Source organism: Notechis scutatus, chromosome 1, assembly GCF_049901735.1.
Source record: "Notechis scutatus isolate UNSWTSFEM ecotype Mainland chromosome 1, rNotScu1.2, whole genome shotgun sequence".
NCBI classification, from domain to species: domain Eukaryota; kingdom Metazoa; phylum Chordata; class Lepidosauria; order Squamata; family Elapidae; genus Notechis; species Notechis scutatus.
The window spans coordinates 82,622,769-82,647,559 of record NC_142009.1 but is presented as its reverse complement, the minus strand read 5'-3'; the positions used below and the strand labels follow the sequence as shown (position 1 = coordinate 82,647,559).

The 24,791-nt window shown below is 37.3% G+C and overlaps 1 protein-coding gene across 18 annotated transcripts in view; it reads left to right on the top strand.

Annotated features, from left to right (window-relative positions):
* Window positions 1–24,442, top strand: part of ARID1B (AT-rich interaction domain 1B) — a 426,965-nt gene extending 402,523 nt beyond the window's left edge. For 9 of the 18 annotated variants that reach the window (XM_087969691.1, XM_087969708.1, XM_087969666.1 and 6 more), the window contains 8 exons: window positions 7,144–7,282; window positions 8,728–8,900; window positions 10,818–10,968; window positions 13,198–13,314; window positions 15,739–15,835; window positions 17,510–18,302; window positions 20,177–20,307; window positions 21,307–24,442. In XM_087969691.1, coding sequence (XP_087825817.1) covers window positions 7,144–7,282; window positions 8,728–8,900; window positions 10,818–10,968; window positions 13,198–13,314; window positions 15,739–15,835; window positions 17,510–18,302; window positions 20,177–20,307; window positions 21,307–23,037 — 3,332 coding nt within the window. In that variant the 3' untranslated portion in view covers window positions 23,038–24,442. The remainder of the gene's footprint in view (window positions 1–7,143; window positions 7,283–8,727; window positions 8,901–10,817; window positions 10,969–13,197; window positions 13,315–15,738; window positions 15,836–17,509; window positions 18,303–20,176; window positions 20,308–21,306) is intronic. The other 9 variants (XM_087969777.1, XM_087969760.1, XM_087969738.1 and 6 more) reach the window with 1 other exon arrangement.
* Window positions 24,443–24,791: the final 349 nt, after the last annotated feature.

Below are 24,791 nucleotides of genomic sequence, written 5' to 3'. Positions count from 1 at the left end.
TACACACCTACCTATAAATATATATTTGCCAACTGAGAGCAATATTTATTTCTTATAATGAAGTGGGCTTCAATGCAAGTAAAAATAAAGCTATCAGTCTTTAAAATATTACTTTCCAGAGATGAGAGCTATTTTTTCAGCAGAAATACTAGAGAAAACATTGGTTGTAGATTACTTGCTTTTGTTGAAATGGAAGTAATCACAGGAAATATGCTGAGGAGTAAAACAGCAAACTTAAAATATTGGGATAAATTGAATAATAGCAACTCCATTGCTGTAATATCTCTGAAAAGCCCTATCATGTCAATGATGGTGCTGGAACAGTTTTGTTTAGATGAATATTCCATAAACAAAAAGAATCAGTATTAGGAATGATTTTCCATATAGTTGAACCAATGTGCCAATATTTACTTTTCATCATAACTGTTTACATCTCAGTACCCTCTTAACAGCCTGAAGTAAATAGATTTCAAATGGAAAATAGCTTTACTTTGAGTAAATGGTAAAGCAGACAAATGTCAGAGTTCATGGTATAAACATTTAGCCCACATTTAAAGGTCTTATCAGTATCATTTAGTTCAGAAAGATATAGTTAGACCAAGTGGAAACTCTGTTTTCAAAACAAAAACATGATTACATCTGGGGAAAAATTCACCATATATGAGTTGTTGTTCATAGATTTTACTGCTGAGTTAGGGATTTTACAAAATATGTAAGGATTAGTCACCTAATTTTCAACACTTCTGTACAAGCAATTTATGGACACACCAACAGTGCAAAATATATGAAGAGAGTTAACAATGCATAATGGTGCTTGAAGAAAGGAAATAGAAAACTGTTAGTGTTTCATCTTTCAATTCTTTGAATTACAATTTATTCATAAAAAAGTCAATTACTAAACAGAATTCTCTTCAGTATATACTGAAGGGGAGAAAGGAGTGTGTTTACCAAATTATGTTTTCCATATTCTTCCTAACTTACTGCTGGATCTATAATTGAATTTTACCTTACTGCATGCGAATGTGCAATGCTGAAAAAGCATCAGGACACAAAACAGCTGCCATGGTGGCACTTTCCCATTCATAATTAACTGCCATTGTGGACATAGCTGCATTCACAAAAATCCCTGCTCAAAGAAAAAAAAAACTTTCTCATGAAATAGATAACAATATAGAGATAGAGAACAAGCTTCATGCTCTTTTGACACTCAGTTTTACTCTGCATCCATTTAATCAAAAGCAAACTGGGAATCTTCAGAAAAAGGTGCATGAGAGACAAAACACCCAAATATCCTTCGCATTCAATAATAATAACAATAACAGTAATAACAATAACAACAATTTCTTGGTTAGGGCTTGACTTGTTAAGTTGTTATCAGTCCCAGGCTGTGAATCAAATTGAGTTTAAGTCTTAAATAATAATTATTATAATGATTATGATGATAATAATAATAAATGTCAGTAACAACAGCAAATGCTGCTGATGCAATGAGAAAGATGAAACAGTGGATCACTTTATCAGTGACTGCAGCAAAATCTCACAGACTGATTATCTACAATGTCATGATTGATACCAGTATTATACATTGGAAGTTTTGCCAGAAGTTTGGGTTCGAATGCAGAAAATATTCCTGGGAATACCAGATTGACAAAGTTCTTGAAAATGAGCAAGTCAAGATCTTGTAGGACTTTTGAATTCAAGCAGACAGCCCACAACACTCCTGACATCATTAAGGAAAAGGAAAAAATCTGGTTCATTGATATTGCAATACCAGGTGATGCACAAATTGACGAGAAACAGCTAGAAAAAATAATGAAATACCGCAATCTGCAAATTGACGTTGAGCGATTGTGGAGGAAGAAATCAATGGTTGTACCAATAGTAATAACAGTCCTTGGAGCAATACCCTGCGTAGATACATGGAAATTTTGAACTTATCAGACCTGAATATTCTAACTTTGCAAAAAATCACTTTTCTTGGAACTGCCTATATACTCAGACATTACCTTAACAATTGTTAAGTTTTTACCAGACTGTGAATTGAAAATTAAATCAATAATAATAATAATAATAATAATAATAATAATAATAATAATGCAAAATATCATCTCACAAAGGCCCTAGGTAATAAACAGCACCAAAATTCCAATGCTACATAAACCATGCACCAACATATAAGCATCACAGACACAAATAAAAATTGAGCAAAAAGTGTGCGTAAATATATACCCAGAGCCCAAGCAAACCTCTTCCCTTGTTTCCAGCATCTCTTTTCTGCATATTTCAAAAAAAGCGTTGTCTTAATCCACCTGTCTATGAGTACCTTTGGCATCTGGATGAGGACATCCTTAAAATTAAGATGTACTAGAAATAGGCATATTATTTTGCATATTTTAATCTTCCAATTAAAAAAAAATAACTTCTAAAAAGTTAGGGACAGATTGAAAACAAGAAATAACATGGACGCGGAGGCGTGGTAAAGTCTCAGATCACAAGCGTCCCTGTAGTCACATGATCAAAATGGGCAACCAGCATGAAGTTATAATGGTTGCAGTGTTTTGGGGTTGTGTGATTACAATTTATGCCATTCCCAGGAGGCCTCCAACAAGCAAAGTCAAGGGGTGTGGGGGGAGCCATGCACAATTCACTTAACAACAGTGTGATTCATTTAATGACTGCAACAAAAAAGGCCATAAAATCACATGCAACTCACTTAACCACCGCCCCACTTAGTGACAAAAGTTCCGGTCCCTATCTATCATTAGAAATCAAATTTGCAAAACATGTTTCCATCCTTTGAAATTCCAGCAGTTGAGCTGGCTTTTAACTCAGGCCGATTGTTTTTGCATTTCATTTCAATGAAGGAAAAGAGCCAATTTCCACCACCACCACCCGAACATTTCTGTAATTCCAATGTTCTCAGCAGGCTTAGTTTAGAAAACTTTGAGCCTCAGTTTACAGAGAGCACAGGGTTTCCTTGGCAGCAGAGAAACAAGTGGAGGTGGGGTGGGGGCAAGCACAGAGGGCTAAGGCAGTCTTTAATTAGTCAGTCTGTAACCAAAAACCCATCTATCTTTGCTGGCAGGTGGCTGACTGCATTTCTATTATTAGCTGACAGGTGATGTCACAAATCTGGCAGGCAGCCAACTAGGGAATCCCCAGCGGAAGATGAAGGAGGAAAGCGGCTGGGTTTATAAACAAAGGTGCCCTTTGATTGACCTTCATTCACGGTGGACATGTGATGTTTCCTAGTAAACCTCCCACCGCTTTTCCCTCCCTCCCCCCTTGTCAGAATTAGGGCACCGAGTTCACGCTGTGTAAATTATCTTCCCAGCATGGCATCTGGCTGTTTAGACTGAAGTATGTGAATGTACTTAACCTTCAGTAACCTTTCCATTGTTTACTTTAGCTTATACATTTATAGCTTCTGGCAAAAGGTACGGATATCCTAGAGAGCATGTTAGGCCTCCTATTAATAGAGTTCCAAGAGGCTACATTCATGTATTTATTTGTTTCTTCCAATTTGATGTGGTAGGGAGGGGGGAAGGAAGGGGGAATTGCTGGGCAATGGAAAAGCTTTCATTCACTCCCTGTCTCCCACCCTCTTCTTCCTCCTCTGGTATTATCAACTGGATATTTGAGACAATATACATTTTAGAAATGACAGCCATTTCAATGCAATTGTGATTTGGAAATTGCTGTGGATTCTGTGCAAGCCTCAGGGTGCAGCATACAACTGCACAGTAGTGTAGCCAGCAAGTCCAACTGGATGCTTCTGAAATAGGGTAGAATTTAGATTCATCTATTGAGGAAACCTCAACTCATTCTTTCTATTACCTAGATGTTAATCTTGTCAAACTACACTGCTCAAAAAAATAAAGGGAACACAAAAATAAGACATCCTAGATCTGAATGAATGAAATGTTCTTATTAAATACTTTGTTCATTACATAGTTGAATGTGCTGACAACAAAAACACACAAAAATTATCAATGGAAATCAAATTTAGCAACCCATGGAAGTCTGGATTTGGAGTTAACACTCAAAATTAAAGTGGAAAAAAACACCACAGGCTGATCCAACTTTGATGTAATGTCCTTAAAACAAGTCAAAATGAGGCTCAGTAGTGTGTGTGGCCTCCATGTGCCTGTATGCCCTCCCTACAATGCCTGGGCATGCTCCTGATGAGGTGGCAGATGGTCTCCTGAGGGATCTCCTCCCACACCTGGACTAAAGCATCCCCCAACTCCTGGACAGTCTGTGGTGCAACGTGGCGTTGGTAGATAGCACAAGGCATGATGTCCCAGATGTGCTCAATTAAATTCAGGTCTGGGGAAAGGGCGGGCCAGTCCATAGCATCAATGCCTTTGTCTTGCAGGAACTGCTGACACACTCCAACCACATGAGGTCTAGCATTGTCTTGCATTAGGAGGAACCCAGAGCCAACTGCACCAGCATATGGTCTCACAAGGGGTCTGAGGATCTCCTCTCGGTACCCAATGGCAGTCAGGCTACCTCTGGTGAGCACATGGAGGGCTGTGTGGCCTCTTAAAGAAATACCACCCCACACCATTACTGACCCACTGCCAAATCGGTCATGCTGGAGGATGTTGCAGGCAGTAGAATGTTCTCCATGGCATCTCCAGACCCTGTCACGTCTGTCACATGTGCTCAGTGTGAACCTGCTTTCATCTCTGAAGAGCACAGGGCGCCAGTGGCAAATTTGCTAATCTTGGTGTTCTCTGGCGAATGCCAAACGTCCTGCACGGTGTTGGGCTGTAAGCACAACCCCCACCTGTGGATGTCGGGCCCTCATACCACCCTCATGGAGTCTGTTTCTGACAGTTTGAGCAGCCACATGTACATTTGTGGCCTGCTGGAGATCCTTTTGCAGGGCTGTGGCAGTGCTCCTCCTGTCCCTCCTTGCACAAAGGAGGAGGTAGCAGTCCTGATGCTGGGTTGTTGCCCTCCTACGGCCTCCTCCACATCTCCTGATGTACTGGCCTGTCTCCTGGTAGCGCCTCCATGCTCTGGACACTACACTGACAGACACAGCAAACCTTCTTGCCACAGCTCGCATTGATGTGCCATCCTGGATGAGCTGCACTACCTGAGCCACTTGTGTGGGTTGTAGACTCCGTCTCATGCTACCACTAGAGTGAAAGCACTGTCAGCATTCCAAAGTGACCAAACCATCAGCCAGAAAGCATAGGAACTGAGAAGTGGTCTGTGGTCACCACCTGCAGAACCACTCCTTTATTGGGGATGTCTTGCTAACTGCCTATGCTTTCCACCTGTTGTCTATTCCATTTGCACAACAGCATGTGAAATTGATTGTCAATCAGTGTTGCTACCTAAGTGGACAGTTTGATTTCACAGAAGTGTGGTTGACTTGGAGTTACATTGTGTTGTTGTAAGTGTTCCCTTTATTTTTTTGAGCAGTGTATATATTCTTCATTCTCGTCATAAATTTCAAGCCTGGGATAGTTGTGCAGCATATGCTGTTCTGTTCTTTAACAGACAGGAGTTGCCAGAAGGCCCAGGAAAGAAAATTAAAGACTAAAGCAGGGGTGTCCAACCTTGGCAACTTTAAGAATTGTGAACTCAAGTCCCAGAATTCCCCAGCCAGCAGTTCTAGGAATTGAAGTCCACAGATCTTAAAGTTGCTAAGGTTGGTCGCTGCTAGACTAAGTAACACATATTTTGAAGTTGCTACATTGATTATCATTAGGTTTCCCAACTAATTTCAGAATTGTGGTCATGACCTTTATAGCCCATACAGCACAACCCTGGGAATTATCGGGCCACCCCCTTGCCAGAATTGCCTTTGCTATCTAGCCAGGTCATCAAGAGAGGGCCTGATGCAGATCCCAGTTTTGTGAAAGGCCTGGGGCATGCAGCAGATATCAACTCCATATCCTCCTCCCAAAGGTACCCCAGCCCAACCCTGCTAGTATTTCATACACAAATTAAAGCAGTTCTATTTCAGAATATATTTAGCATTTGACAAGTTTAGTTTTATCACTGCCTATCATGTTTAGGTTTGGGACGATTTATTGTAATTGTTTATAGTTAGTTTGTACTGTTTCTTTTGACCTTTAGGATTAGGACAGCTTACAAATAGTATAAAGTAAATAAATAACTTTGCCTAATAACTTGTTATATACAAAGTGTGTAACATAATAGATCTTTTGTGGTAGACATCATATTATTCACAGCTCTTTATTCTAGCTGTTGAAGCAGAAATTACTATTTTCACCATATTTTAGGGAGCAATTAGTGAACAGGACAAGCCAGTCACATTAGAGAGGAAAAAAGCTCATATTTTAAGAGCTGATTTAGACATTTGATTGCCTAGCAGAAGATTACTCCATCAGTTTCATCCTAAGTATTTATGAATCCACATCATATATATTGGGATCTTCTCACATCAGGACATTAGAACACAGTTTATCCTTTATAAGACCCTGTAAATATAAGGCCCAAATCTTTATTTTGCTGCATAATGCTGTGCTTGAGACTCTGGAAAAACTTCTAGAGAAATGATCCAAATTGAATTGAATTTGTCTTGAGTTTGAAACTCAGTTCAGACAAACCCTCAAATATAATAAACAATACTCCCACCAACACTTGACAGGGCAAGCCACTGTATGTAAAAAAGAGCTAATCCCACTTCCTGCAGCACTGAAGACGTTACCTAGTTGGGTAATAAAATGTCTGCAAGAAAATAATCAACCTCACAGACCACCCAGGATTCTATGGAAATGATCCAAGAACGTTAACTTGGTGTTTCTGACTTTTCTGTTGTGGTCTAAGAGTCTATTCTTCCTGCAAGTTAAGTATATTTTGAAAAGAATTTAGAGTTTCAGATACAGGAATCTGGTGCAATTCCATTATATCTGCCCTGTTGGCCATCATCTTGAACAAGACCTGGACAAGTTTGGCTTAAGCAGTATATAATGGTGACTTCTTAGCCATAACAGAATTTAATAAAATAAATCACATCTCATCTAGGAGGTATATTCAAATGAAATAAATCTCTCTCTTTCTTTCTTCTCTTCCTCGGTTTTCTTTCTACCCATACAAGAGTTCACACCTGATTTTTTTTTCCTCTTCTTTCCCTTTAAAAAAAATTTTTTTCAGCAAACTCGGGTTCTCTTCAGGGTCCACAGACCCCTCAGTCTACGGGGAGCAATTCTATGACAGAAGTGCCAAGTGACCTCAAGCCTCCAACACCAGCGTCCACACCTCATGGACAGATGACACCCACTCAGAGCAGCAGGTACTTTTCTTAGAGCCTTTCAGGATATTGGATCTGTGCTTTGGCAAGTGCAGTCACTGCCCCAAATCCAGACACCTTCTCTCTCTTTCAGGGATGTTGCATTTTCCTGTGACTCAAAATGCAACATGTTGTGGGAAATATTATTGGTATCTGGAAAATGAGTGTCACGGGCATTTCTTGGATGCTGCCCATGACATCATTGATGGTGAGTGGCAGTTACCCCATCTTTCTTTGCCACCATATTGTCAATCTCACCCCTGCCCCTGACCAGGAATGAAAAAAGGAGAGGTATGGGATCTGAAAATGCAGAGGTTCAAACTGATGTGTGAAAGAGTTGCTTTTAATTTCAATTTCCTCAATACACACACAGACCCAAACTCTTCAGTCTTTGGTTAGAGCTGCATTGATGGCACAACTAAAACTGTAAAAAAAAGCTTTGCTTTATGAGTAATTTAATATGAGTTTGCAGGATGAAGCTTCTGCTGTTTCACTGTAGAACTCTTTGTGTGTATATATAGATAATGTGTGCAACTGTGTCCAGATGCATGCATAAACAACAAGAAAAAATGGAGAAAATTAGCGAGCAATTCCAAGTAAACCATTATCATGGCTTAATCCTATTGTAGAGAACTAATTGGTAAATAGAACAAACTTCTATTTTTCCCTAAAAGGACTTCTCCATTATTTCCTGCAGCATCTGGCTTCAAGAAAAAAAAAACATGTCAGCCCCTCTCAGAAATAATTATTTGTGCACAATTTCAATTGTTTACCGACCAACACACAGGCACATCCATGTACAACCCTACTCATTGATTTTAAAGTTGCCCATTGTTGTCCATGCGTGTTATTTCAATATTCATACATACAAATGGGCATTTCTTCAGAGATAAAATTTGGGGAATATTCAAGGATCAGAGGTTGGATATGATCAGTGATCTTTCAACTAAATTTGAGAGGTTATCTGTTTATATCCATACATTTAATATTGGTGCAATTAAAATGAATAAATTAACTATACAGTGCCTTTTCAAAAGGCATAATATTCTTGATACAAATTAAGAAGTTCTGAAACCAAGAATTGACCTGTGATGCATACAAATGATGGAAAGGGGGCACTGTGTTGGGATGGTTAGACTGCTGGATTGAATTTCAGAATTTTTTGTTCAAATCCCAGCTCTGCTATGAAGTTTATTTTATGGGCCTTGGACAAATAGGTGTTCTCATATTCCACTCTGAACTTCTTGGCTCAGGTAGAGAATGAAGTACTTGAACACTTGTTCTGTATATTTTGAATATCTCATATATCCTATACTGTTAAGGCAACAGTGGTGATTTTCACAACAGTTTAACTTTCTGAACTCTATGGATCACCACCTGATCAGGCATTGTTCATCTATAATTGTGTCTCTATAACTCAAATACCTTCTTATGTTCTATCTCTTTAGAAATAGTTCAGTCAGTGTACATGATCCCTTTTCGGATATAAGTGATTCCACATACGCAAAGCGGAACTCCATGACTCCAAATGCACCCTATCAGCAATCAATGAATATGCCAGATATGATGGGAAGGATGCCCTATGAGCCAAACAAGGATCCTTTTGGTGGGATGAGAAAAGGTAACTGCTGACATCATTTGTCCGGGGAGTTGACTGTATGTATGTTTGTGTACATCAGTTCCTAGATGGGTTTCTCCATCTTTGTATTACTGAGGAATAAAAAAAATATTTTTGATAGTTTGTTTTTCTCTGTCTTTCATAAGTAACTATACTATTGTTTTGGAAGTTAACAGATAAGTGCAGTGGATTTTTGCCAATAAGAGTAAGAAGTTTCTTTTATGATACAGAAAATTATATGGAAGAGTTTTTATAATTATATTGTTAGAATTATACCAATAGTTTCAACTTAGGCCTAGTATTTTTCTGTAAGTAACAGGATTTGGTAAACTCAGATTATGTAATATACGAGCCAGTTATATTATATATATAATATATGTCATATCACTGTATGTCTTTAATAATATGATATAACGTATATTATTTTAATCTAAATCTTAATGTAATCACCAGTTGTCATTGTCATACTTCATTTAGATGAGATAGGACTGCTACAGGAAATTTACAGGAGTAAGTCGGCATGCTATAAAGGAATTTATGTAATGGTTTAAAAATGTGTCTGTGCCCTATAACATTCTTGGGAAGAAGGTTTTTGACAGGAAAGTAAGAATCTCTTGCAACAGTTTCACATTATGGAAACCCTCTCCAACTGCTAGATTTTTAGATCTGGATAAATGTCTCAGCAGTGTCTAAAATGTGTAGGGATTTGAGTAAAATTAATCATTTATATCATGACTTCTGCTAATGAGATTCAAATCTCTTTAAAAGTCATATGTAAAGATACATAAAAATACAAAGAAGTCATACTGAATCTTTAGCAGAATTTGTGGAGCAATGCTGTACTTTAAGCAAAATTCTGACTGTACAACAGGATTAAATTATTTCAGAAAACCTGAACAAAAATGTCTCTCTAGAGTGCCTTTCATGGCTAGATTCTATTTATGTATGTACAATATGTAGGTAGGTTTCTATATATACAGCTACAACAGCTATTTTACATTCATAAGAACCTTGTAGTATACTTCAAGATGAGATAATGACTGAGTCATGATTTATACTAGACAATATTCTGTATCTCTGAAATCATTTATTACTGAAATCATTTATTACTCTTACATCCCAAGGAGATTTCCAAAGTGACTTCCAGTTAGAAATCTGAAAGCAGGAATAAATAATAGAGCAATAAAACACGTAAATCAATAAAATAAGAACAGTGTTTTCAGCGTTAAAGCAGAAATTTAAAGTGAGCAAATGTAAAGAACTTAGCAAAAACATTTATATTTAGTGCCCAGGTTTACCAACCCGGGTCACTTACATTTTTTCTGGATGCAGTATTCCAAAGCCAACATCAAAAACTGAAGAGATTTGTGTTTTATGTCACCTCCAGAAGGGAGAAAAAAACTTACTTATGGATAAATTGATGTTTTAGAAACTATCCATTATATGGTAGCCAGTAGATATTTAGACATCTTCCTTTGTGTAGGTTGAACTTAGAGAACAAAAATAGCTGTGATAATAATGCTAATATATTGATCCAGTGGAGATTTGTAAGTTAGTAGTAGACTCCTTTCTTGAGAAAAAAAAGCAGAAAACACAAAAATTGCCTGAGATTTTTATTTGGGTTTAAAATTATAAAATACACAATGGCATTATAATGGCACTGCTGCTGAAGTAAGTTATCTCCTCAGTTCTGATAGTGTTTGTTGAATTACCCTGTTTCAGTTCTCTGAACATCAATGATATTTAATAATTCTTAATAATATATCTTTCAAATAACATAAAGCCATATGTTTTCCTTCTTTCTTTCTTTCTTTCTTTCTTTCTTTCTTTCTTTCTTTCTTTCTTTCTTTCTTTCTTTCTTTTCTTTTCTTTTCTTTTCTTTTCTTTTCTTTTCTTTTCTTTTCTTTCTTTCTTTTATAGTGCCTGGAAATAGTGAACCCTTCATGGCCCCTGGACAAATGCCCAACAGTGGCATGCAGGATATGTACAGCCAGAGTCCCGCTGCAACCATGTCCAACATGGGCATAGGCCAACGGCAACAGTTTCCCTATGGAAGTGGTTATGACCGGAGGTGAGACTTCATCAGCTTCAAAACACAGAGAAAAATGGTGAAAAGATTCTGCATTGTCACTGTCCTTCTAACAGACCATTTGGCTGACCATTTAATGCTCTTCAGAAAATCAGCGAGAGCAAAACCACTAATAAGAGACTGAATCTATTTTGTGTAAGAACTAATAAGTGAGTGTGTGCTGAATAAGGAGAACCTTGTCTCTAGAGAGCTCTATTTGATATTCTTTTGCTTAATCAGATTTCAGCATTACTATTCTCCCTCTCCCTCCCTCTCTCTCTCTCTCTCTCTCTCTCTGTGTGTGTGTGTGTGTGTGTGTGTATGCTTAATGAACCAGCCTCTGGGAAATTGCACCTTTTTCTGATGGTTTTGTGCTATCTGTTGTAGAGGAGTACATTACAAAAATCTACGTAAAAAAATAGATTCTCATTTCCAGGATTGTCATTTAATATATCCCAGCCTCATTAAAGTCAACAATACTTCTGTTTGGATGCATATCCTCATTCACATTGTGACCCAGCACATATAACTGACAAGAGGTTGGAGTCAATATCCTCTGGTATGCAGGCAAGCAATATGCTCACCAATGTAGAAAACTGGATACCTCTGATAGGTAACAGAGATATATTCCTTTCCATCCTCTTCCACCCCCAATTCAAAGATAAGCCAATTCAAAGATAAGTTCTGTGCTAGCATCGTAAGATCATAAAAAAGATCAAGATTTCTCTGCCCAGTTGTGCCCGACACTAGGGGAGGCAGAGCTCCTTTCTGTTGCCTAGCTGAGGGAGCCAGTGTTTTTATTTATTTATTTATTTAGAAAATGTATATTGCCACCTACTCACACATGGAGACTCAAGGTAGCTTACAGAACATAAAAGCACAATATAAAATAAATATAAATAATAAAAATAATAACCTATGACAACACATATTCATAGCACCATTTAATGCTGTCTGGTAGTATTATTTCAAAGACACTGTTACCTTCACACTGGAGTGATGCTGATTTGTCTACTTGCATGCTTTTGAACCATGTAGTTGGGTCTCAAACTGCCAACCTTTCGGTTGACAAACCCTATGTCTTAACTACTAGGCCACCACACACACCCTTGTTATAAGACCATAGCTAAAGAGAAGAAAAGAGAGGAGTTGCTAATTGGATGGAATTCAGTAGAGGGGAGATCCTTTTTTGGAAAAGCAAAATGTCCCCCTCAAAAAAAGAGGAGGGGTGGTGAACAATGGCTGCAGAAGCACAATGAAATGCACAAAATAGCAAAATCTTTTTGTGGTTGTTGTCTTCAAAATAAGACCATTTACAGTAACATTCAACCTGCAACCTAAAAATTTGCGCTATGCCAGTAAAGGTAAACATCTTGTCATGTTCCAGTATTCTGGAAAAAAACAATCCATGCAGAATGTGTTTTTTCTCTGCAACCTGGCAATGGGAACTTTCTGGATTAGCGTTATCTTGTCTGCCAGAAAAGCAGCAATACGTTGTAATTTTGGCTCGTTTGTTGAAGTATGTTCTTCTTTATGGATAACTTTTGAAAAATGGTACTAAGAAAATTGACAGAAAGAAAAAGACTATATATTAAGCAATTAACTTTGCTAAAGCAATAGAGAATGTTTTATGTCATTGTTTTTTTACTAAAAAGAAAAATAGTATGAATTCAAATCAGTCTCCATCACTGATCAGAATATTAGAAATGCCATTGGATTTTTAAATCAAAAATTGATAAAATTAATCAGATTCAAAATGGTTTAATTCATCATATAAATGCAGCCTCTAAGAATTATGATGCATTAATGTTTTTATTTTTTTTGAAAAATAATCACAATATTTTAGAAAGAGAATGACTATAAAGAGTAAGAGCAATGATATTGAGGGAGATACCCATGGTCGATTGCCAATATCATAAAGAGTAAAGTTCATAACATTCAGAATTCAGGAAGAAGACTGAATCCTAAGTAAGCTTCTTGAATAGATATAAAACTTGCAATTGCCTAGTTCTTTATACATCAGGCAAAATTTACAAACAAGCTGCATGAGCTAGCCTCTAAAATTTTATTCATCAAAAAGTCTGCAGTGGCCTATAAAACATTTTCAGTCTCAGAGAAAATGTTGGTATTGAAATTGGCTATTCCATACGTTTTTTTAAAATTTCATTTTAATTCACCAGACTTGGAGAATAAGTTCTTTTTACAGTGTGAAGTTTCCTTTGTCATTTTTAGGTTGCATCATGGGCTGGGTCCTGAAGGCAGTATGGGAGCATCTGGTCAAAGCAACATGGTGCCTTCAAACAGTGACCCAAGCATATACTCTCCTAACTGTTATCCTGGGCAACAAAGGTGAATAATTTAATCTGTTTAAAATACCTGTGTTGACAGATAATCTTAAAGACTACTGGATAGGAGGTGCAATTTGCTACACTGGATTGCTGTATTGCATTTCATGCAGATTTTCTGCAAGACATTTTTTGGCATAAGCTTTGGAGAATAATGATGGTTGCATGGCTGCATGGTTGGTAGATTGTTTTATGCTTTACTTCGGCTTTTCTTAAGTTTGGATTCTAGAGATGGATTCATTTGGAACATGTAGAGAACTTGCGATTACAGCATTTTTACATATTATAAAACCATTCACCACAGAATCCTTTTCTCAGCCTTTTTACATTCATTTGTAAAACAGTGAGGTTCTCAAATGTTTCTTTGTTGATGTCATTTCATAGATAAATTAATTGAACATGTGCTTGAAATACAGGCTGCTGCTCTTTCTCTCAAACCTTAAAGTAGATCAGTTTCACATATCGCTATACAGTTATAACATGACTTATCTCTAACCTAATTTAACTAACACAATTTAAGTTGCATATATTTTTAGTGACAAAGTAGATCACTGAAGTTCTTGAATTTCAATTATTTTCACTTGTAGCAGATTTCTCCACTTTAGACCACTGGGGCAATATAGATTTTTATAGAGGTAGTATAAATCAACCAAATGTGTATTTAATGTAACAATGCAATAATCCAGGAAACTGCATTGCTTGGGAAATTGGGAAATTCGCCCTCTTTTCTCCCATGGTAAATGCCTTATCTTTTAGGCATTTGTCTCAGGAGTAGCACACAGACTGCTGTGTCCAACCAAAACTTTCCCATTCTCCCTTGCTCCATTTTCTGTACTTTTCTGCTATATTGTGTCACTTCTGATCATGATATTCGTGCTGTTACCATAATATTAGCTAGCCCACTGATATCCTGGTTGAGCTCATGGTGCTTACAATCAGTGCTGAAGGTTTATTTGCTGAAAACCATTCAATCTGATGTGGGAGAATTTGATAACTGCATTTAGATGTCACATTGTAAGAACAAATGTAAACGTTTTGTCTATTTGGATAAAATATATATTTGTTGTTGTTGTTAGTTGCGAAGTCGTGTCCGACCCATCGCGACCCCATGGACAACGTTCCTCCAGGCCTTCCTGTCCTCTCCCACCCCCCAGAGTCCATTTAAGCTCACGCTGATTGCTTCAGTGACTCCAGCCACCTCATTCTCTGTTGTCCCCTTCTTCTTTTGCCCTCAATCTTTCTCAGCATTAGGCTCTTCTCCAGTGAGTCCTTCCTTCTCATTAGGTGGCCAAAGTATTTGAGTCTCATCTTTAGGATGTGGCCTTCTAAAGAGCAGTCAGGGTTGATCTCCTCTAGGACTGACCAGTTTGATCGCCTTGCAGTCCAAGGCCTCACAGGAGTCTTCTCCAGCACCATACTTCAAAGGCCTCAATTCTTTGGCGCTCAGCCTTTCTTATGGTCCAACTTTCACAGCCATACATTGCAACTGGGAAAACCATAGCCTTGACTATACTCACTTTTGCTGAAAATGTATTTAGATGGTGCTTTTCTCCAATTCCAGGTAAGTTTGAGGCTGCACCTAAAGCTCCTATGTTTGGAGCCCAATAGATAATAAGCTCATTTAAATCATTTAAAAGAGTGATTATTAGCTGATTTTATTAGATATGTTTGTAATCTTAGTATTGTTACTGTTGTTTTACATTTCATTATTTCTTTGTATTCCAGTTCAACTATCTTACTTACTTATTTTCTTACTATCTTATTTCAGATTTGTAATCTTTTTTTAAAAAAAATCTAATATTAGAATGGCTATTAGGTCATGCATTACTCATTTATACATAAATCATTTTGAAACTACAACACTCTGGCAATAGCAGGTAATCATATATTGTTGCCAACATTCTGAATATCAAGTATGGAATCTGCTTCAGCCAGTCAGTTGCGTTTCTTCTCAGTTACAGTACGTTAGTCAGATGCTTTTGTATTAAAGCTCATTCAGACATTGTCAAGTGAGATTGAAGAATATGGAATCATAAACTGCTAAGTCATCCGAAGAAAGGTGAAACATGTCTGCATCCAGGCCACATTGTTGTTTGACAACACTTTTTCCCCCCAATATTGGTATATTATTACCTTATAAAAGAGTAGATAATGTTTCTAAGAGAGTGATCACTGATTTACTCTGCTACATTTGTATTGAATAAGACTGAGTGGAATTGAGTGTACGTAATCGAAAATTAAAACCACTTCATTTTTAAAACCTTGTACTGCATTTGGTGGAGAACAATTTGATATGAAAAAAGAGGATGCTGTTGCCGATTTTCAGGCTTCATGAAGGATAGAAACTGTTTTAATGGGATAAGTTTCAATATTTTGAGGCATTTTTGAAATCATAAGCACTAATGTACAGCTCATATTTTCATTGCAGGCATGAACCATATGGACCACAGTATCCAATGCAAGCTCCTCCTTCTGGACAACCCCCCTATGGAACACACCAATCAGGAATGTTTCCACAGCAGCAAGTAAATAGTTTTATAGTATTCCTTTTGCAAAAGTCACTCTAAAGATCTAAGCACTTGTTACTGGCAAAAAAAGTAAACAATGGACAACGATATTTGCTACTTTGGAGAATTTTATATTTGTATCTTTTTATATGGAATGTTTCTTAACAACAATTGGCTAATGTTATGAATGATACAGAACATTCACTAAAACTATTCTGTTTTATTGACTGAAAAATTAATAAGAAAGCATAGATAATTAACAAGATGTATCCCAAATAGATCTATATACAATGGCTAAATTGTTGTAGCAGTAAATTTTTAATGGGGGAAAAATTGTAGGATCATAGAATTGTATAATTGGAAGGAACTACAAGGATTAGCTAGTCAAATTCTCTGCAGGGTGCAGGAAAAAGAGTTAAATCACTCATAAGAAATGAGTGACCAGCATCTTTAAAAATCTCTAGACATGGGGAACCCATAGCCTTCATAAACAGACTGTTTCACTGTTGTATAAAAGCAGAAAGGAAGATAATTCTGCCTTCTTATTTAAAACGTATAAGGATATTTCAACTAGGGAAAAGGGAGCATAGTTAGGTGAATCTGCAGAAATTGCCGTCACCTGTCCTCCATAATAGGACAGAGCAATTAGTGTTGAGGTAGCCTTTCTTCCACAGCATTCCAAATTTATTTATTGGTTGGTTTGATTCATAGCTAATAATACTTCAAAGCAAACTATTGGCAATTAAAAATAAGTGGAACCTACAAAAAATTGTAATGAGGATTTTACTTCTTCGGGGCTTCATTTAGCTAACAAGCATCATTTACAATATAGTTTTTTCTTCTTTCCAATGTGAACTGTTCATATACTGTTTAATGTTTGGTATACTATACAAATGATATACTTAGAGTGTTCATTTCTTCCCATTATTTCTTTTTACTTGTTATTACATATTATATGTTCCCCTGATTTTAGTTTTATTATAGTTTGTTTTGGCATTTTCTTGTATATTAATTGGGGGGTTTGTACTGTTGTGTATGTTTCTAAATAAATAAATAATATTATTGGCAACATTTGACCACATAAGGATCATCACAAGGAAAGTGTGTGTGTGTGTGTGTGTGTGTGTGTGTGTGTGTGTGTGTGTGTGAAAGCTCAGATATTCCATCTATATGTCTGTCACTTTCAAAACATGTAAATCAATCCACTAACACATCCCCATATAAAACCTCAAGCAAATATCATTAAATAAAATTCTAAAGTCTAAAAACGTCTTAACTAATAAATACCTTTTTATCAAACTTCCTGATCCCTCTTCCAGAACTTAATATTGGAAAAGAAATATTAAGACACTTAATTATAATGCATTTACTTCAAAACAATTCCTAAAAGAAAACTAATATCTCATGTTATGCCTACAGTCATTAATCATATAGTCTTGATACTAAAATCATTATTCATTTAAAATGTTATGCACTACATATGGACAAAATTTCAACTACCTTATGCATATTTATTCAAATAATTAAAAGGTCATTGTACATCTTTCAAACACTAATGAAGATAAAGTTGATTATTTGCATTGAAAATATTGTGAGTATATTCTACCACACTATTCTACCACACTAATGTATAAGAATATATAAAAAATAATATTTTATGCTATTTTAAATATTTGGTGTCCATTTTTTCAGAACTACAAACGGCATATGGATGGCATGTATGGGCCTCCAGCAAAACGTCATGATGGAGATATGTTTAACATGCAGTACAGCAACCAACAGCAGGAGATATTTAACCAGTATAGCAGTGCTTACTCTGGACCAGACAGGAGACCCATCCAGGGACAGTATCCATATCCTTATAACAGAGAAAGGATGCAGGGTCCTGGACAAATGCCACAACATGGAATACCTCCGCAGATGATTGGTGGCCCTATGCAGACATCAGCTTCCAGTGAAAGCCCCCAACAAAACATGTGGCCCACAAGAAATGATATGTCTTACCCATATCAGAACAGGCAAGGCCCTGGGGGCCCTGCACAGGCCCCACCTTATCCAGGGATGAATCGTACTGATGATATGATGGTACCTGACCAGAGAATAAACCATGAAAGCCAGTGGCCTTCTCATGTCAACCAGCGACAGCCTTCTTACATGTCATCCTCTGCTTCCATGCAGCCTATTACTCGACCTCCTCAGTCATCCTATCAGACGCCACCATCAATGCCAAACCACATATCTCGAGCTCCTAGCCCTGCATCTTTCCCACGCTCTCATGAAAATCGTATGTCTCCCAGTAAATCTCCATTCCTATCCTCTATGAAGATGCCAAAAGTTATGCCTACTCTTCCAGTCTCGCAGGTCACAGGTCCTCCAATGCAGCCACCATCATCTATTAGGCGGGAAGTCACTTTTCCTCCAGGTTCGGTGGAAGCATCCCAACCAATTTTAAAACCAAGGCGAAAGATTACCTCAAAAGATATTGGTAAGTCTTCCTATTGTCCTTACAGAGGAAGACACTTTTTACAATAATTTTGTAGAGCTTGCATTTATTTGTATTAATTCACTTAAGAAATTAGTTTTATTAAATTGAAGCTGAGCTCAAATTTGTTTTGTAGTAGTAATAATGATTTATGTATCATCAATAAAATACAAATAAATACTGAATATTTAGGGAAGTATAATGGTTACAAGAGGTACAATATTGTATTATTTTAAGTTGATATTGTTCTTATTGTGCACTTTCATAGTATTTTATATTGTTTATAATTAATGATTGCTTATGATCTCAGAACAAAAGTCTGAATTCACATACAGTGCATCTTATATCTAGTAACTCTTAAACAATAAGCATTTGAAATTTTAACTTGAAAGCTCTCTTTCAAGGAGTAAAGTTGTTAATGGAGTAGTAACTTAACAAAAAGAAACAGTTAAAATGTATGTAAGCTTGTCTTGGAGCAGCACTGTTACTTGGAAAATTGATCTATGAGATATGATATTGACAAGTTCTGGACATGCTGATCAGTCATCTTCTTTCTTGAAAGAAAGCAAAGATAGTCTTATTGCACTGATATATGCCCCATTTTCTGAATGGATAGTATCTTGTTGCATGTTACAGAGATATATAGATATGTTTGGATATCACACAAGCTGTAAATACTATCCTTCGATTGCTAGCTTTCCTTTCCTAAAAGGAAACTTCAGAAGAATTGGCTTCCTACTGTGTTTCTCATATAATAAGGCCGGGTCTTTTTTTTTTTGAGCCCCGAAAAAATGGCTAGGCCGTCTTTTCGGGGGTGACTTAATTCCCCCCCCCCCCTTGCATCTTCGGGTGGGCGGTGACGGCTTGGATGTTGACCTCTGCGTTGGTGGGGCACTTCGTATCGGGGTCAACGCAGGCAGCACCATATCCAGGTGTGCAACAAAAGTACTTCCTAACGGCAAGCCCCCCCCCGCCATTCCCCCCCATTTTGCATGTTTTAATATAGGCCTTAATTTGGGGGGAGGGGCTTAATTTCATTTCATGCCTATAAAACATGCTGGGACTTCCTATTGGGGGAGGCCGTATTGTTGGAGAAAAAGGGTAGCAGTTTTTTTAAGAACAAAAATTATTTTGGTTCTTTATAAATGTATGCTTTAAGTGAGCATTGTAAGAGTGTTGAAGCAAACATAATTTTTATTTTTCTGAAGAGGAAGAAGCTAATAAATAGACAGCAGTAGTGATATTTCTCCTGTCTCAACCTCTTCTACTGGTATTATAAAACTGCTTTTTCTCTACAGCAGAGGTGGTATTCAGCAGGTTCTCACCAGTTCTGGAGAACCAGTAGTGGAAATTTTGAGTAGTTCAGAACAGGCAAATACCATCTCTTGACTGGAGATTTTGCAGTATCCTTCCCCTGCCACACCCACCAAGCCACACCCACAGAACCAGTAGTTTAAAAAAATTGAACCCCACCACTGCTCTACACTTTCCTACTCTAAAGATATGGACATTAACTGAGTTTTACAGAATTAAAGCAGAGCACATCATCAGAATATACAAAGTTTCCACAGTGTACCACAAAGCATGTGTGACACATGTACATATGTATTTCCAAATTAACTGAGATAAATCCTTACTGTCTCTGTCAATTTCCTAGGTTTTAGAGAAGGTCATCCCTTCTGTTTCACAACAGTCTAGCTCTTTTCATACGATTATATTATAGGGCATCAAAAATCATTTGGAAATACTTTGGAACTTGTGCAAGTATAGCACTCTGCTCTTAAAAAAAAAAAGAAAGAAATTGTCTCCATTTTCAGGTTTCAGATGCTGCTGCAGATTTCTTCTTAATAAAGCTTTCTTGCTTTCTTTGTTTTCAGTGAGTCCGGAAGCCTGGCGAGTGATGATGTCTCTTAAATCAGGTCTTCTTGCAGAAAGTACTTGGGCATTAGACACTATTAACATTCTTTTGTACGATGATAGTACGGTTGCTACGTTCAATCTCTCACAGGTAGGTTGGTTATTTTTCACCTCAGTGTCACCATTCATTCTGTAAATGGAGGGGGAAGCCCACATTCTTTGCTGCTATGCTTTCCAATGCCTGAGCCATCCAGTTCCCCTTAGGAGTAGGGCAAGTCCTCAGAATACCACAGAAGACACACAGTTTATAGATAGTGGCTCAACAACACACATATTTTCCTGTTCTCCTGTAATGTAATGGGGAGGTAAGGGTGAACATTGTCATGGCACGGGACTGGTTTTTTGCTCGACTCAACTTGTATTACACCAATCTGTGAATGTAAAAGCTATGAGTCTTCTTGTTCTGACTGCTAAAGTAAAATAAGGTAAGACAAAGAAGTATACAAATAATTGTATAATTATACAATTGTATAATTATACAATTATAGAAGTAGCACTTAGATTTATATACTGTTTCACAGTGCTTTATAGCCTTCTAAGTGGTTTACAGAATCAGCATATTGCCCCCAACAATCTGGGTTCTCATTTTACCAACCTCAGAAGGATGAAAGGCTGAGCCAGGTTTGAAGGAATCGAACTCTTGGCAGTGAGCAGAATTAGCCTGCAATACTGCATTCTAACCACTGCACCACCACAAGTCATTATATTCATAATTATAACTCAGGATCATATGTAATGGTTCATATGCTTTGAAAAGAAAGAACATTTTCTTTGAAAAGAAGACTCAATTCGCTTTTACAATCACATGGACTAAATACTACTCAAAAGTAAATTTTAAGGAATTCATAATTGTTCACTTTTTTATTACCGGTCACTTGTATTAAAAGTATTTACTGAACACCTGTATTAAAAGTATTTTTTTTATGTGTAAATAGGAAGAGAGGACTAACCAATTCTGAATCTTCTAAAAGGGAATCTAAAGATCTTTTTTTTTCTAAAACAAATCCGTTCTTGTTTACATAATTCTATAATGATCTAAAATGTTCCTTTTACCATTTTTTTTCTGTTTTTCCTCTCTTTGTTTCCTCAGTTATCTGGTTTTCTTGAGCTGTTGGTGGAATATTTTAGAAAATGCCTGATTGATATTTTTGGGATCCTTATGGAATATGAAGTGGGATATCCAGGACCAAAACTGCAAGATCATAATTCATTTCCGAATGAGGATGGGCAGTCTGCAACGGAGGATGTCAGGAAAGAGGAAGAAAACAATGATGAATGTATAGATTACTTTGATGACCTGGAAGATGAGGAGGACGAAGAGGAAGAAGATGAAACTGAGAACACAGAAGAAGGAAAGAACACTCTTGTAGCTCCACCTGATGCCATTCTTGATCCAAGTGAGAAGCCAAAACAAGCCAGTAAGTTTGACAAGTTGCCAATAAAAATTGTAAAGAAAAACAACTTATTTGTTGTCGACCGATCTGATCGGCTGGGGCATGTTCAGGAATTCAACAGTGGGCTTCTTCATTGGCAACTTGGTGGGGGTGATACAACTGAACACATTCATACCCATTTTGAGAGTAAGATGGAGATTCCTGCTTGCAGGCGGCCATCTCTATCAGTCTCCTCAGGTAAAAAGAAGAACGTAGAGGGGAAAGGAGAATCTGAGGAACAGCAAGACAAAAGCATATCGGCCACTATTGATGATGTCTTGTCAGCTCGTCCGGGAGCATTGTCTGAAGACCCCGACTCCAATTCTCAGACAGATAGTAATAAATTTCCATTTGGGATCCATCAAGTGAAAAGTCATCGAAATATCAAACTGCTGGAAGATGAGCCACGGAGTCGAGATGAGACTCCTCTATGTACCATTACCCACTGGCAAGATTCTTTGGCCAAACGTTGCATCTGTGTTTCAAATATTGTCCGCAGCTTATCTTTTGTGCCTGGCAATGATGTGGAAATGTCTAAACATCCAGGCTTGGTGCTAATCTTGGGAAAGTTGATTCTTCTTCATCATGAACACCCAGAAAGAAAGCGTACACCACAGACATATGAAAAAGAGGAAGAAGTGGACAAAGGGGTGGCCTGCAGCAAGGATGAGTGGTGGTGGGACTGCCTTGAGGTCTTGAGGGATAATACATTGGTCACACTAGCCAACATTTCTGGGCAGCTAGACTTATCTGCTTATACAGAAAGCATCTGTTTGCCAATTTTGGATGGCTTACTGCACTGGATGGTGTGCCCATCGGCAGAGGCACAAGATCCTTTTCCAACTGTGGGGCCCAACTCAATCCTTTCGCCTCAGAGACTTGTACTGGAAACCCTGTGTAAACTCAGTATCCAAGACAATAACGTGGACCTCATATTGGCCACGCCCCCATTCAGTCGTCAGGAGAAACTGTATGCTACTTTAGTTAGGTACGTTGGGGAACGCAAAAATCCTGTCTGCCGAGAAATGTCAATGGCGCTCTTATCAAACCTTGCCCGAGGGGACACGTTAGCGTCAAGGGCAATAGCTGTGCAGAAGGGAAGCATTGGAAACTTGATAAGCTTCCTTGAGGATGGGGTCACGATGGCCCAGTACCAGCAGAGCCAGCATAACCTTATGCACATGCAGCCTCCGCCTCTGGAGCCACCTAGTGTGGACATGATGTGCAGGGCAGCCAAGGCCTTGTTGGCCATGGCCCGGGTGGAGGAAAACCGCTCCGAATTCCTTTTACATGAGGGCCGCTTGCTGGATATCTCAATATCAGCTGTCCTGAACTCTATGGTTGCATCTGTCATCTGTGATGTACTCTTTCAGATAGGGCAGTTATGACACAAGTGAGAAGCAAGCATGTGTGAGTGGAGATTAAAGGGTCACATATAACTGGCTGGTTTCTGTACCTGTTTATCCAGTGTAGGAAGAATGGGGAAAAAAGAAGAAGAAAAAGTAGAAGAATCTTTGCTCCTCTGCCCCATTCACTATTTACCAATTGGGAATTTCAAAACATTAATTTGAACAGTTATGGAATTAATATTTGCTGTCTATGTGTATAAGTACATCTTTTTATTTTATTTTTTTAACCAAAGTCTCTCTCTAGTACATTCAAAGATCACATTTCTTTTTTCATAGCTATCCTTGCTCATGTTTGTTTGTTTTTCCCATGTTTGAATCATATTTTTCGGGGAGGGGAAGCAACCTTGAATTTTGGGGAGGTGTCAAGATATAGAAAAATACGATTTGATGTTGGGAGAAAGGGGCATGCCACTCTCAAATGCAAAAGTGGAGGGGAAAAAATGCTGAGCTAATGTGCTTTTTATTTTTTAAGAACAAAGGAAATTCCAACCATCCTTACTGCCATTGCCCAAAGTGCTGTGTGCAATAGAAGAATTATAGTGATATAGGTGTGGTGGATGGCAAAGGAAAAGGGTGTCAGTTCCTCATCTGCCCACATTTTCTTGGGTTCTTTGCAGGAGAAGTTACACTATGCTAGGAGCAAAACCAATTCTTTAAGAAAGTAAAAACAACTCTGAAGACGATCAACACAAATTGCTTCCTCACCAGAACTGTCAACATCAATATCTATTGTTTGACCTTCCACAATGACAGTTCATTACAATTTCTTTAAATCATTTTTTTAAAATATTTTTATTGCCTAAAGGCAGTGTTGTATATAGAAGTTGTACATTAAACATACCCTCATCTTTTTAAAAAATAAATAAAACAAGTACAAGGATTTATTTTTTTCATGATGTGGTAACTACAAAGTGATGGTAGACTTAATTTTATTATTATTATTATTGTTATTATATTATTATATTATTATTATTTTCTTTGGGCCATAACTCCAAAAACTAAGAAAAAAACACCACGAGGGTAATGTACAAGTTTCTGTATGTATAAAGTCATGCTCTATTTCGGGAGAGCAATTGCTCACAACTTACTTTATAAATCAAGATGTGGAAATGGTTACGTACGGATTGATTGAAGAAAATGGTTACCAGTCTACAGAAAAAAATACATATATGGGGGGGCGGGAAAGAAAACACAACTTCAAAGATTTTTCAGTGCAAAGAATACACATTTGTATTTCAAAATAATGTAGTTTAAAAAATACAAAAAAACTTGATGTAAATTCCTCCTTTTCCTCTGGCTTAATGAATATCATTTATTCAGTATAAAATTTATATGTTCCACATGTTAAGAATAAATGTACATTAAATCTTGTTAAGCACTGTGATGGGTGTTCTTGAATAATGTTCTTATTTCTTCATGAAATCCCAGCCATTTCAGACAACGATGGTGAAGGTTATGTTTTTCTGCTTACCCTGGAGTTCATCTAGTATTCAGATAATGCAACAAACAAAAATATTATTTTTTTCCATCATTATTTATAAAAAAGACTACAGAAGAAGCTGAGATTGCTAATTTTCACTGTGTCTACGAAAGTTGCTGCACTCAAGGTATATGTGTATGCTTGAATAAAACTAAAAATGATCATAGTTAGATTGAGTTAGCTTATACTTCAGCTTTCCTGAGTTAGACTTAGCATTTTAGATTTATTTCTATTAACTTATAAAATTAATAAT